General features: G+C 39.9%; 1 protein-coding gene across 3 annotated transcripts in view; it reads right to left on the bottom strand.

Moving 5' to 3' along the window:
- Nucleotides 1–1,107: 1,107 nt before the first annotated feature.
- LOC115628047 (glycine-rich cell wall structural protein) overlaps nucleotides 1,108–14,674 on the bottom strand; it is a 123,461-nt gene continuing 109,894 nt past the window's right edge. Inside the window, exons 1-4 of one of the 3 annotated variants that reach the window (XM_030523991.1) lie at nucleotides 13,160–13,292; nucleotides 10,644–10,884; nucleotides 9,885–10,058; nucleotides 1,108–2,359 (exon numbers count right to left, since the gene is read on the bottom strand). In XM_030523991.1, coding sequence (XP_030379851.1) covers nucleotides 1,377–2,359; nucleotides 9,885–10,058; nucleotides 10,644–10,740 — 1,254 coding nt within the window. In that variant the 5' untranslated portion in view covers nucleotides 10,741–10,884; nucleotides 13,160–13,292 and the 3' untranslated portion in view covers nucleotides 1,108–1,376. Of the gene's footprint in view, nucleotides 2,360–5,593; nucleotides 7,495–9,884; nucleotides 10,059–10,643; nucleotides 10,885–13,159; nucleotides 13,293–14,674 lie in introns of those variants that run through there. The other 2 variants (XM_030523993.1, XM_030523992.1) reach the window with 2 other exon arrangements.

Here is a 14,674-nt window from a genome sequence, read left to right as displayed (position 1 = left end):
TGCATTTCGTTATTGGGCAACGATGCCTCCTCCGTTGCCTCGACCCCACGAGTATCCTCATCGATAGACAGCTCGTTATTTTCTTGCTTGACTACAGTAGACGTGTCCTGCTCAATGAGTTGCTTTATTTGTTCCTTTTCTGGCTCAGATAGGCCCAGCGGCGTACAATTAAATAGATCATCCATGTGCTCGCTGGCCTTATCCACATCCTCCATTGGCAGCTGCATTTCCACGAAAATCGGCACTAGCTGCTGCGGGTCACAAATGCCGGGCAGTGCGACTGCTTCATCCCTATTTTCTTGTTTGACTAGAGTATACGTGTCCAACTCAATGCGTTGCTTTATTACTTCCATTTCCGCCTCAGATAGGCCCAGTGACGTACAAGTAAATATATCATCCATGTGCTCAGAGGTGACTGGAAGATTATCGCCGACTACATTCACATCGTCCATTGGCGGATCCGTCGGCACTAGATGGTGCGGGTCATAAATAGGTCGCATGAAGTCCAGGGCGTAGAAATGCTCCCAGCTGGAAAAGGATTTACATTGCGATTGCATTCTCCGCACTTGGACTCGGTAGCCGTCGCGTAGTGTTTTGAATTGCCGCTTGCATTCGGCTACCTTTAGGCCCGTGATGCCAGCCACCTCCTTCCATTGCGCTGTGGAAATTTGCCTCCGAGCTCTAATTGGCATCAAGGAGTCCCACAGCTCCCGTCGCTCACGCACGAGGGCTATTAGTCGAGTTCTGTCCATTGCAAGCGGTAAAAAAGCAGAAGAAAAAACCCACAAAAAAAAAAAATTAAATAGAAAGAGCAATTCTGCTGTCTCATCCGATGGAATCAGGGTTACCAAAGGACAATTGCTTTCTGATAGTGTGTGTAAGCGACTCATTTTTGAAAGTAAACAGGTTGGCAGCACCTGACAGTTGACGCCACTTTCCGATTGTCTTATTGCTGCAGATTATTATCAGAATTGTACTCTATCAGCATCGGAAGCTTGGGAACTACGAGTGAGTCACCGTAAGGAGCATTTGAATACCTACCTGGCGACCAGCTGAAAGATCCCCATTAGTTCCCCCACCCCATCCCACGTCCAATAAAAACACAGGTTTCGGCTGAGTGTTTCAATTCTTACGTATATGCCTCATCTATTTACAGATTAATTGCTTTCTTCAAATTACATTGAATGCTCGGCTTATATATTTGTTGCAGTAATTAGGTATATATATTGTATAATTATCGTATATATATATATATGTATGTGTATATTGATCTTTGAATTTCACGTTGAAAAACTCGTATTTGATTAGATGCCATAGCAAAAGTTACAAAAAAAAACAAGAAGAGGAATGAATTGCTTTATGGATATAGGCCACTCTTAGCCATAATAGTTGCCGCTCATCGGTGGCTGCGTGGGATAGCTCTTTGCGCCACCAGATGAGGAGGACTCCGAACCACCACTGCCGCCACGGGAGGACGGATTCTCGCTGAAGAGGCCGCCGAAGTTTTTGGAGCCAAAGATTTCGCTGAGAGCACTACCGCCACCACCGTGACCGCCAGCAGCAGCACCACCGCCACTGCCGCCACCGCCCAAGAGACTGCCAAGGAAGCTGCTCGCGCCGCCACTGCCTCCGGCAGTGCTGCCACCACCGCCAGACAAAACAGATCCGAGCAGGCCACCGAGAATATTGCTGCCCGAAGAGGAGCTGCCACCGCTGCTGCCGCCACCGCCACCGCCATAGCCACCGCTGGGCTGATAACCGCCACTGGGTTGGTATCCACCGCCGGCGCCGCCACCACCATTATTGGCACCGCCACCACCTTGTAATGTCTTCGCAATTTGGCCTGCAATGATACCGGAAACCGCTTGACTCACCGCCGGATTTGAGAAGAAGTTGGAGAAGAAGCCGCCCTCCTTGTCTTTGGGCTTTTGGCCGCCGCTGCCGCCACCACCGTTCTCATAGCCGGGAGCTGGTGGAGTGTAGCCGGGCACAGGTCTGTAACCACCGCCGGGAGAGGGCTGATAGGCACCGCCGGCTGCAGGTTGATAGCCGCCTGGTTGATAGCCGCCGGGCTGGTAGCCACCCGGTTGGTAGCCACCTGGTTGATAGCCGCCACTTGCACCTCCACCATAGGGATTGTAAGCTGCACCACCACCACCACCTCCATTGTTGTTGTTGCCGCCAGAATCGGGAAGGGTGGGATAGAGACTATGGCCGCCAGCCGAAAAGCCACCACCATATCCACCGGCGCCGCCGCCACCACCGTACCCAGCACCGCCGCCACCGCCCATGGCACCGCCATCGCCTTCAGGATGCGGCGCGCTGGGCGTGTAGGCATTGTTGGTATTGCCGCCACTCACTAAGCGTTGGCGTCGAAGCAGCGCAAGCACGGATTTTGTTTTTTGGGTTAGCCACAAAAGCGTTTGATAAACGAAGAAAAAATAAACAAACAAACAAAATAAAGAAACACAAAATGCAATTAGAAATGAAATAGAACACAACAAATAGAAGCAAAGCAAAATGTTCTTAAGAGGGGCCACGGCTTCGAAAGCTTCAAAAAAGCGCCTCCTTTAGACTGCCTGCATTCAAAGCCCTAAAACCGACTGCATTAGGCGGCCTGTTAACTTATGTAACAGCAGTCAGTTACAGTTCAGAGACCTTTCAATTGGACTGCTGTTAACCAAATTCCAATAACAGAGCAGTGATGCAGAGAAAGAGAAAGAGAGAGAGGGAGAGAGAGAGTGCCTGCTCTCTTCTTACTCGTATTGCAGGCAGTGTAAATGAGGCAGCAGCTGCTTTGGATTAACAAACTTGATTTCCGTTATCTTTTAAAAAGTTCTGTTAAATGCTTAGCGTTTTTGTTTCTTCAATTCTCTGTTTTTTGGTTGTTCTTTTTTTTTGGTTTTTTGGTTTTTTTGCTTTTCATTATTAAATCTACACAACTTTGAGTTTGGTTTTGTTCGTTTTTTGTTCGCTTAGTTTATAAGTCTTCTCTGCTTTATGCATTAGTAAATGTCTATAATTAATTGTTATACATATAATAAATATATAAACGACCATGCTATGTACATCGCCCTGTATATACTACATACTGCAGGCATGCATATATAGTAGTATACATACATACATACACATAAATTCATATAGTATATATGTACTATAAATGCCAAATTATTATTAAATGTTCTCCGTTATTGTTTTTTTGATTTAGTTCTGGGGTTTTAGCTGCGACTGCCAAACTGCCAAAAGTCGCCAAAAAATGAACACAGTCATTAATATTAATAGTAATATTATTGTTTTATGAGTTTGGTTTTGGTTTTCTCTTGCATGCATTTTGTTTAGTTGTTGCTAATCGCTCGACCTTTTCGTTATTCTTTGTTGTTTGTATAAAGTTTAGTAAATTTTGTTTTAGTAAATTGTACAGTTAATTAATGTTAATGTTCATTCTTTAGTGTAGATACCTATGTTTACCAAGTATGTATATGAAATGCGTTTGGTTTGGTTTGGGTTAGTGGTATCAGAAATGCTGCAGGACTGTGGTTGTTGTTAGGTCCAGAACTCAGTCTGAACGATTCAATAATGCACTCGATCTGAGTTTGCTTAACTCAAATAATAATAATTAAGTCATAATTAATGTGTGAACGGACGGAGTAAACTCTGTTTTTGCATATAAACACAAATTTATTTGGGGTGCTTTACAATACAAATTCAAAATTCAAATAATTAAAACAGACACAAACTTTGAAACAATTGCTCCAAATGAAATGAAAAAACTTATGACTAGAGTCCGGATTTTGTGAATATTTTTGCTTAATTATTTTGTTAAATGGTATTGAATTTTATTTATCACAAATTTACGAAATGGTATGGATTTTACGAAACATTGAATGAAAACCGACTTGAATTTTATTGAGAACAGCAGTTTTATTTAAAGTAAGTTATTTCTTGAAAAATACTATTTAATATAAATTTTGCAATTTCCATTACAACTTAATAGGATGGATTTAAAATCATATGAGAGCGAAATTAATTAATTAATTGCATTGTTATTAAACAGTTTTGCAAATATTACAATTTGAATTTGTCTTTCAAATTTGAAATAATGGCGAGAGCATGAAACTAACAAACGCTAAATAGAAATGATAACAAATATAAACATTTATTGACATTAAATCCGGACTTTCTTATAGACTAGTAAAATATTGCGCCTTTGCTTTCTTCGTATATGTATATTTTAAATTTCCAAAAACTCATTCACCATAATTTGAAAAGAAATCAACTTCAATTGAATTTGAATAACTTTTGTGATAACTCAATTATTTTCCTTTTGAAATTGTTGCAGAACTGGGCAAGATATTGAGGTTGCTTGGGTCGTCTTACTACTCGTGTAGATACCCCAGACTGCAGTCCAACTTTTTGGTAAATGCAGCTCACCAATTTCTCTTGAGAATTATGTTTAGTTTTTGATTTGCATATTGCTTATGCCTCTGTTTATTGTATGTCGTTTTGTTTGGTTTTCTGTTGCTTGAAGTTGTCTCTTAAATGCATGCATTTTTCTTTCTGGCTACATTTTTGATTCTGTATACTATAGTACGTATTCATTTTGGCTTATAAGAACAATTTTTCAATTGCTTGCAATTGGAATTGTCACCTTCTAAGTATGTGAGATATTTTTAATTCACACATTGTTTGTCATTTTCTTACCATACAATATTTTAGTTTGATTTTAAAAGTTGTTTTTCCTTTTACACTCAGTTATAAAAAAAAAAAACAAAAAACTATTGTATTTATTGTGGAAAACGCTTGCACTGAGTGCAAAACATTTATCCACATTACAATTTTGTTATTTTATATATATACTCGTATATATATATAATATATATATATATATATATATATATATATATATATAGACATAGACATATGTATGTATGTTGCTTTATTTTCCATTTGCCAAATGTTTTGCTATTAATTTGAAACTGCCCAGACGGGCCATTTAGATTTAGATTCATATTTAGATTCGTTCGATGTTTAGATACATTTTGGCAGATCATATATAAGTTTATTTTTTAGTTGTTGCTCTACGCTTGCTGGCTGCAGGCTGATGCTTGTTTGTAAGTAGTTTAAAATTAGCTTTCTGTGTGCATTTTGATTGGCATGCGTACATATCTACATACTCGTACATATTGCGGGCTTCCATTTTCTTTTTCAGTTTCAATTTTGTTGTTCACTGTCTTTGTATATATGTGCGGATATATATGTACATATATACGTGTTAGTCTGTCTGTGAGGCTTTCAATCAACGCATCAAATGCGCAGCAGTGCAACAAAATAACAGCAACAACGAAATAGCAATAACAACGACAACATCGAGTGCTGTTAGTGCTGTGGCAACTAAAAATCACACAAAATGAAAACGAGCTGCACAGTTGACCGCAAAATTCGTAGCAACAATAACAACAACAACAACAACAGAAATGAAATTAACATCAAAGTTGCCATCGACCAGACGATAGCTCAACAATCTAACCAGCCATGTGTGCTGCCTCTCTCTCCCCTCCCTCCCCACCCCTGCCCTCCCCACCCATTCCATTCTGTTCTGTTCTAACTCACTTCAAACAAAACTGTGTGCGTGTGTGTGTGTGTGTGCCTGCCTAAAACCGAAATTAAATTCCAATTTAATTGAGCTACAAAAAAATAAAAGCTTAGGGGATGGCAGGAAGAAGGCATGGCCGGAAACGACGAGTTGCTAGCTGCTTGAAGTTGAAGCGTTGGAAGCCAACTGATAGTTAGACCGCACAAATGAACTTGCTACATGGACACGAACACACAGACACTGCACGTATCTACATACATACATATGTATATGGAATTTTAAATTGAAATTACGTATACGCCGGGTGGCAGACTGTATGGGAAAACGCTTATGAGTTTCCAACAGTAAGATAGCTTCACTTTACTACACACACTTGAAAGACAGAGAGGGAGAGAGAGAGTTAGAAAGAGAAAGTGAGGGAGAACGGAGGGAGAAAGAGAACGGACATGTGTCTGTCTGTGTGTGTGAGTGTAGCATACAAAATTGACTTTGTACGCCTCCGTTTCTACTTCTCTTCTTCTACTATTTAGGGACAACACAAGTGTTGTTATAAACATTCTAAAGTGAATATACTCTATAAAATGTTGGCTGCAATTAAAGCAAAATGAAAAATCAAAATTTAATTAAATATTTCAGTATTTTTGGGAATATTTTAAGCTTTGCTGTGTATCGATTTATGGTGCCTTAAAATTTCGCAAAATGTATAAAAAGTAATAAAAGTTTTGAATTCTGCCAAATTGTTCCCACTCCCTTAAAACTAGAAAAGGTGTACCTATTCCAATTGCTTTAAAGGCTTGTGAATTGGAATAACATTGAAGTTTAATTTTCTGTACCGATTCAAGGGCAATTCAAGTATTTATGGTCTGGACACAGTAAACAAACAAACAGAGTCAGGGTAAACAATTAACTGAAGAATTTAAATCAATTGGTGATTTTTAGACCCCATAAGCAACTGTTTAAAAAAAAGAAATTAGATACAAATAAATTTGTTCAGATTAAAATGATGGAAAAGTTGAAATATGAATTGATCCAAGATCACATATAACATTTGTAAAGGACTTTAATTTTGTACCTCTAGGAAATATCTTTTATAGCTACTGATAATGAAATCTAAAACTTCTCTTTTGAAACTTACATAAGGCTTAACGCGATCCCAACGAGGGGGAAAAATGGTTGCACACATTTTTTGACTCACTTCTGCATTATAATATTTAATGGTGTTGCTGTTGTTGTTTTAATTGTTGTTGCTACTGTTGTTGTTGTTGATGTTGCTGTTGCCACACAGAACAGAGACTTACATACTATCATCTACTTATACATATAAGCATAAACAGATTTATAGAAATATTGAAAAAAGGTAATGCAAAACAAAATTTATATTGAAAGTAACGTAAAATTGTGATCGAAACTGTAATAATTGATAATCCAGAATCGAAATCAAAACCATAATTGTCATCATCATCGTTATTATAGTCATCCTGATCGTTGTTATTATTATCAATATTTGTATACTTATTACGTGCTGCGCAACGTCGATGCCAGCAGAGTGGTGAGCAGCGCTGAGACCATTGTGAATATCGCACTGCCACGCCCCTGTAAGCGTGCCGCCCCCGATGGATGCGCCTGCGTCTGGCGATTGTACGGATTCTGCTGGTTCTGGTTCTGATACTGAGGCGGCGGCTTATTGTACATATTCGGATTCTGGTAGCCCTGATAGTTGCTGCCATAGGGCGCCAGACCGCCGCCGCTGCCACCCAAAATTCCGGCACTACCGCCGGGCGGGCCGCCCGTACCGCCGGGGGCCCCATAGAATGGCAGTTGGCCGAATACGAACGGTGGATTGTACGGATTCACCGGCTGCAGGCCATGCATGGGATAGCCCGGATTGAGGACGCTACCTGGATGATTGGGTTGTGGAAATTGTTGAAACGAGGGCGCTTGTGTGGGGGAGTTGTACGGAAAAATGGGCATATTGGGTATAACGGGCATATGATGCTTTGCACCAAACACATAATGCGGATCGATGCCAGTGGATGAGACACCAGCGGCTGCTGCTCCCGCTCCCGCTGCGGCGGCCGAGCTGCTCGCGCTCGAGCCACCATTGCTCCCACCGCCGACCCCAGATAGTCCACCATTGCCATTATTCGAGGATGAATGACTGGTTAGACTAATGCGTCCATTGCCATTGCCATTGTTATTATTGTGATTGTTGTGGTGGTTAGTATTGCCGGCATTGGGATTATTTTGCTGAAGCTCCTGCTGTTGCTGCTGCTGCTGGTTGTTGTTGTTGTTGTTGTGATTGAAATATGTGTAGGTGTTAAGCGTGGGATTCGATGAGGCAGGCGCAAAAATGTTATTCTCTGGCCCCGTATTCAGACTTGATCCTTCATTAGCGTGCCATATGGATAATAATTTTTGTATGGGTGTGTGTGTGTGTGTGTGTTTGTGTGTGATGGAGAGAGAGCGAGAGGAGGTGATTTAGTTGGTTAGTGAGCAATGCAACATCTTCGTATTCTTCTGATTCTTCTTCTTCTTCTTGTTGGCGCTACGCACGCATGCATTGCGCTGCTTACTTTGGCACAAAAAAGCGTAGCATACTTTTCAGCGTCTACAAGCTACTGAGCAATGAGGCGATGTGAAAGTGAGCGAATGAATGAGCACAAAAAGCGCGCGAGAGCGAGACAGAGAGAGAGTAAGAGCTAGCAAACAAAAATAGTAAACTAAATTCAAAAACTAAGCACATACTTATGGCCCGACAAGCGAGCGGTTGTTTGTATAAATAAATATATATGGTATTATGTAGTGCGTCGTATATATACGAATAAGTATTCTTTTATTATATGCTTGTAGTATGTTTGTTGAAATTGCATTAAATTCTGTTTGTATGCCTTGCAGCTGTTTATGTTTGTTTATTGGTTTGTGTGCTTTTGTTGTAAAGCGTGTATGAGTAAGGGTTTGTTTGTGTTTTAAATGCGCGCACTTTCAAAGCCTTTCAGCTATTTAACAATTAGTGTGTTTGTATTTTATTTGTGTGTATTTGTTGGCAGATCTGTATTTTGGGGATAGTTGCGGATTACTCGTTCATATGTATATTGGGAAGCGGCATAAGGGAAATAAATGACAATAAATTAAATGCTGGCCGCAAATAAATAAAACATTTCCTAAATCTCAACATTATAAAAGGAAGTACAAGTCCCGTCGTTGGCGAGCACGAAACAAATCTACATATATTTTAGCAAAGATCTATCTATAAAGAATGATCATCTGCAATCGAAGTTGATGTAGAATATGGCTCCTATATAGAGATCTGTATTGCATGAGTCTCCCCCTCTTTCATAACATAAGTAGGTTTCATTAAAATATTCCTTCGCTATTCATTATAGAGTACTACGAAGCTCGTCAAGTTCTAGCTATTAAATTAACATTTACACAATTCTTTGGTTTATGCTTTAATGCTTTTGATGGTGCTGGCCGAGTCAAATGTATTTTTTTGACATGCAAATTACTCTTACTAGTTTACCCGAATTTAGGAAAATATCATAATTTTCAAACACATCGAGTAGCATCGACCAATAGCCATTATTTGCACTAGATATGTGAAAAGTTATCAGCCAACTATCTGCTTGTGAGCCCACAGTGGCTAACTGCATTTCCTACTGCCACTACTACTGCTACTGCTATTGCTATTGCTGCTGCAGGCAAGTTGAAAAGTTTCTGCTGCTGATGTTATTGTTGGTGTTGGAGTCTGAGACGAAAGTCCCACAAATGTCTGCGCCATGACGGCGCCCCTAGTGCCAGTCAAAGTCAATTTATATAAAACTTCAAAATATGAAAACAGACAGCTAAAGCTAAGGCACTGGTAGCCGGTCACGCCCATATTGCACCGCCCACCGACCAAATCAAAACTCAAATGTTTTACTTAGCTCCATACGCCACAAAGTTGCGCCTAGGAACGCGGCCAGCCAAACAAAAAACTTGTAACTTGTGCAGATAAACTGAAGGCACGAACACGAATAAAGCACACAAAATAAAACAGAAAACACAGACAACAAAAAAGAACAGACATGTAGTATAATAAAAATATAAAAAATAAAAGAAAAACCGAATTGAAGAATAAACCCAGTAGGCAAAACAATGGCTGAGCAGATTCGAACAGAACGAACGAAACAGAAGAGATCGGGCGAATGGGTAAACACATTTAAATCAAGTACAACGAAATCATGTTGGAGTCGGGCGGTGGGTGAGGGGTGTTTGAGGGGCAGGGGAATGAAATAAGGGAAATAAATACCTGACGGATTAACAGACGACGTTTGCGTTGAGCCGCCAGCGCCGCTCTTCCTCTTACAGGTCGGATAATTGCCACAGTCCTTGCCATCCCGCTGATTGTAACTGCACGAGTCGCTGGTGATGACGCATTCCTCATTGGGCAGACAGCCAATGTCGCCGCAGCCGCGTCCATACTCTGCGTACATATGTATATATGTATATGTATGTATGTATGTGTGTGTGTGTGTGTGTGTGTGTTTATGTTTTTGTATTGGTGTATGTGTAAAAGGCATTGGGTTCGATTCGGTTTGGTTTGGTTTGTTGGTTGTTTTGTCGCAGTTGGTGATTCGTTTTGGATTTTTCAAAGTTGCATCGGGATGTGTGTGGGGCATAAAATAATAGAAAGTAATAATATTTGTAAAATAACAAAAGGAGAAGATGTCAAACACAAAATATTGAAGGAATGCAGCACAATGAGGCATGTCGAAGAATGTCGAAGAATATAATGTGGATGATAATGAGGATGTTGATGATGAGTTCGCGATATTAAGAATAAGACATACACACATATACTATATACTTGACACTCCCGCACAAATAGTGGTGATCATAATTGTAGTTAGCATCAAGCATACGCCATGTGAACAGTCGGACAGACTGACACACAGACACACAAACATACAAGCACACAAAAATGACGCAGCATTCATTCATTCATTCGTTCGTTCGTTCATTCATTTGTTGAATCGAATCGGTACGCTCGTTTATTACGTATACGTACTGGAGTAGGCGTTGACGGTGTCGCCCAGGCACAGGAGCAGGAGTCCTGTCAGCAGCAGCATCGATGCGGCGCCACGAGTGACGCGTGCCACGCCCATTCTCGACAGCAACGGGAAGTGCTTAGCTCGTTAGTTGTTGTGCGGACTGCAGTCTATTGCAACGTCTTTTCAGATTCCTTCCTTCCTCTTCCCTTTAAGCTGTTTTTTTGTAATTCTTATTGTTGTTTCTGCTGTTGGCAAAAGCTGAGGGAGACACAAAGAGAGAGAGAGAGAAAAAAGAACAACATTGAAATGAAAATTGCGCAGCAAAGTGATTTATACAAAGTCTTTGCCAAGATGGCGGCATAAATTATTATTTATTTGCTGTTAAACATTGGCGGGTGTGTGGGTCACGGATCATGCCAATGCCACAAGTTGCCAACAAATGCTGCCCTTCCCAGACAAACTTTATTTATATATTTATCACATTGACAGCTGCCTCGAGCTCCATACTCAGCACCCTCCTTCCGCACCATTTGGCCAGACAACAGGCAGACGCTTCGACTCCGAATCAAACAGACAATGAGGCCTCTAACTGCTCTGCAACGAATCGTGTGGCATTTGTTTTGCCCCACTTGATAAATGTGTGGGTGAGTGTGCCTCGGAATGTGTAGCATATGGCCAATGTTGCTTCTTCTGTTGCTCAGGCCCGCACAAGAAAATGATCGTCTTTTCAAAGTGCTTGGCGACACAAATCCATAAACTATATGGCCTATATAAATAATTACCAAATTATGCATCACACAAGAAACTTGACTAAATAATGGTCGCAAAATTTAACAACATTTAGGATTAATGGGAAACAACGATTATGGATTTTATCTACATACATTTATAATCCAGTAATGATTTTCCTGGATATTACAACTTAAAGCCAATGGAAATACTTAGTGAGGCGAGAGGTCAGATCTAGAAAAAAGCCACACTAGAAGCAAAGTATATAAGAACATAAGTCAAATAATTGAAAACCCAACAAATAGGCAATTTGTATACTCTGAAAATATATTTATACATAATGTTATATAGACTGCACGATTATTTGATTGTATTTCAATTGCTTTCTTGTAACCCCTGCTGAGTTAAAATATAGTATACGGGTGCTTTGACAAGAATTGTAATTATTGGTTAGGCAACATAGGGAGTATTTTGAATTTTTTTTATTTAATTAGAAAAGGGAAGTAAGAAGGGGCTTTTTTCAGATTCAAACGAATGGAAAATGAAATTACCTTATTAAGAGAATAGTCATTTCATTTCTAAAATATCACCTTTCAATAATTCCCTGAGCATTGAAATCAATCACTACTAGGTAGATTAATTTATCTTATTTTATAAACTTATGTACCATGGTAATATATATAATGCATACTGCGGTATCTAATTGAAATCGTTGAGCTATACAGAGCTCATTATTATTGCAAGTCTGACCCACAAAATGTTGCAGAGCTCCCACAACTTGTTATAAATTTCTTCATTTTGACTTTGCGTTGGCAACTTAATATTGGCTCGGCTTTAGCTCCGCCACAAACATATAGTACACACACACACACACACATATATATATATATATACACACACCCCCTAGACACCCCATTCCCGTTTGCTGGCATTTCGAAATTGCCTTTGATGACGTCGCAACTTCTTGGGTCGTGCCTATTGCTGTGCCGTGCAAAAAAAAAAAAAACAATAATAAAACAAGAACAAAAAAAGCTTAGCCATAAAGGAAATTAATTTTAATAGCCAAAGTTTTTCCGCGTTTTCATCATTTTTTTTCTCATTTTGTTTAAACATTTCGGGCATTTTGGTTATGGTTGGCGGCAGGAAATGGAAAATGCTTGGCATTCGGTGCCGCGTACCCAAAATGAAATCGCAAAATTGGCGTCTGCCTATGATTTGTGGGCCGGTTCATTTGTCTCCTGGAATGGCCAGCTGTCTGATTGTCTGCCTGACAATATGAATGAAGGCATGTTCGAATGAATGAATGAGTGAGGCAGTGAGTGAGTAAATGAATGCAGAACTCATAGTTCTGGGGAGGCAAGCGTTGTGGCCCGCTTTCTTGTTTGTTTTGTTTCTTTTCGTTTTTGGTTTAATTTTTTTTTTGTGTTCGTCTTCTGTGCGGCAGCGTGCGCTCACATCATTTCAACTCGCCTCAACATCCACTGCACTCGACTCAACTCGACCGCTGTCTGTCTAACCAACTGAAGGGGTAAAGGGGCGTGGTGGATGGTGACGTTTGGGGGCGCGTGCTCTGTCCAGCTGTCGTTGTACATTTGTCTGTGCGGGCCACGTCCCGGTCGGCGGAAGCCAAAAGTGGAAATGCATGATAAATGACACAAAGTTTGCTTTCTTTTTCAGACCCCCCGCCCCCCATTCCCTTTTTTAGTTCTCTGTTCTTATTTGTTGTATTTCATATGCCCCATTGGGGGTGTACACTACACACTCGCATGCAGCAACAACAATTTATATTTTAAGATATACGTACAACAACACGGTAGGTGGCAAGTGACTCTGTGGGGGGCTCGCACGAAAATTGTGAAACGATGACGTCGTAAATGTTTTGTTGCAACGTTTTTTGTTTTCTTTTTTGTTGTTTTGTTTTGTTGAATGGAGGCAACCTAGAGGTACAGCGAGAAAGAGAGAAAAATAAGTAAAAAGACGCACAGCAAACTGTCCGCGAAACGGAAGCGCAAATAAAACAACTGCAACATGGGTAGCCATCCATCCATCTATCTAGCCAGCCAGCCAGCCAGCCAACCATGGTTTCAACCAAACAGCTCGCCTGCCACCCAGCTGGAGCAGGACCAGGCCAGCCCAGAGCCCAGCAATGGGATCAGAGTTCTGGATTCGGTCAGAATGAATCGCACGTTAGCCTGCACAGAACTTGCTGATGTTGAAAAAATCCCCGCTCTTGGATAGCTAAGAAATCGACTTTCATTAAGCCCAGCTTATATCCTAAAATGTGATTGGCCTCCGAAATCAGTCAGTTATTGGAATAGATGGATCCAAACATGGAAAAAAATAGCACAAGCTATTTGTTAAGCATTCCTTAAACGCGCTCCCTAATACAATTTTTCTACTGGGATCATTTAAGTAATGATAAGCAACAAATACTTGACATGTTTTAAGACTTTTCCCTTAATATGTATTATTGATTATAATTGAACTCAAAGGCCTTAGAAGGAAAAAGGGTCCAAATATTTGGTTGAGTATTAAAACTATTGACTGATAATATAATAGATTTACAAATGTACAAAACAATGTGAGTAAATTAAGTGAGGAGGTAAAGGTCTTCGCTGAATATGTCTGATAATCAAAAATCGTTTCTTAAGTATTTTGATGTACTGCATCAACGTTTTTTCCATTATACTCCAAGCAAATACATTTTGAGAGCATATAAACGTAACCAACCAACTAACCAGCTATGCTAAGTAAACAAAAGAAAGGACCATCAGCATTTTTTTTAATGCACCGTTTTGCAAGAGAAAAGTAAATTAAAATAAAACAATTTAAATTAAACCTAATTGATAAGATTCTGATTCAAATTCAAAAACCAGTTAACTTTCATAAGAAGTCATTGATTTGGCTATTCATTGAGTTCCGTCACTTATTTTGTTTCATATTCAAGAAAATCGGGCGATTGGACTATCAGTGTTTAAATGAAATTGTTTGTTGAGCTTCAAGTTCAAAGTTCAAATCAATTACAACCTAGTAAATTAATAAATGCACACATTAAAGATTCCAATTCTTTTTGCTCGCTAGATTTAAATATCTATATAATATCTACAAATATAATATTTGTATAAATATATGTTTATAAATTTTCGTAAGCACCTGTCCACACATTTTCTTGAATGCGCGATTTATGTTTATATTCATAACCTTTAATTGAGAATCTTGTAGAGGTTCATAAAGCACACATGACTGTGCAGGGTGTAGGGTGCAAGTAGGAAGCGAGCTTGGCAACAACAAATATAGCAAAAACAAGATGAAGAACAAA

The sequence above is a fragment of the Scaptodrosophila lebanonensis genome, unplaced genomic scaffold (genome assembly GCF_003285725.1).
Source record: "Scaptodrosophila lebanonensis strain 11010-0011.00,11010-0021.00 unplaced genomic scaffold, SlebRS2 tig00000098-arrow-pilon, whole genome shotgun sequence".
NCBI lineage: Eukaryota > Metazoa > Arthropoda > Insecta > Diptera > Drosophilidae > Scaptodrosophila > Scaptodrosophila lebanonensis.
The sequence above is the reverse complement of the archived record's forward strand: the minus strand, read 5'-3'. Positions and strand labels throughout refer to the sequence as shown.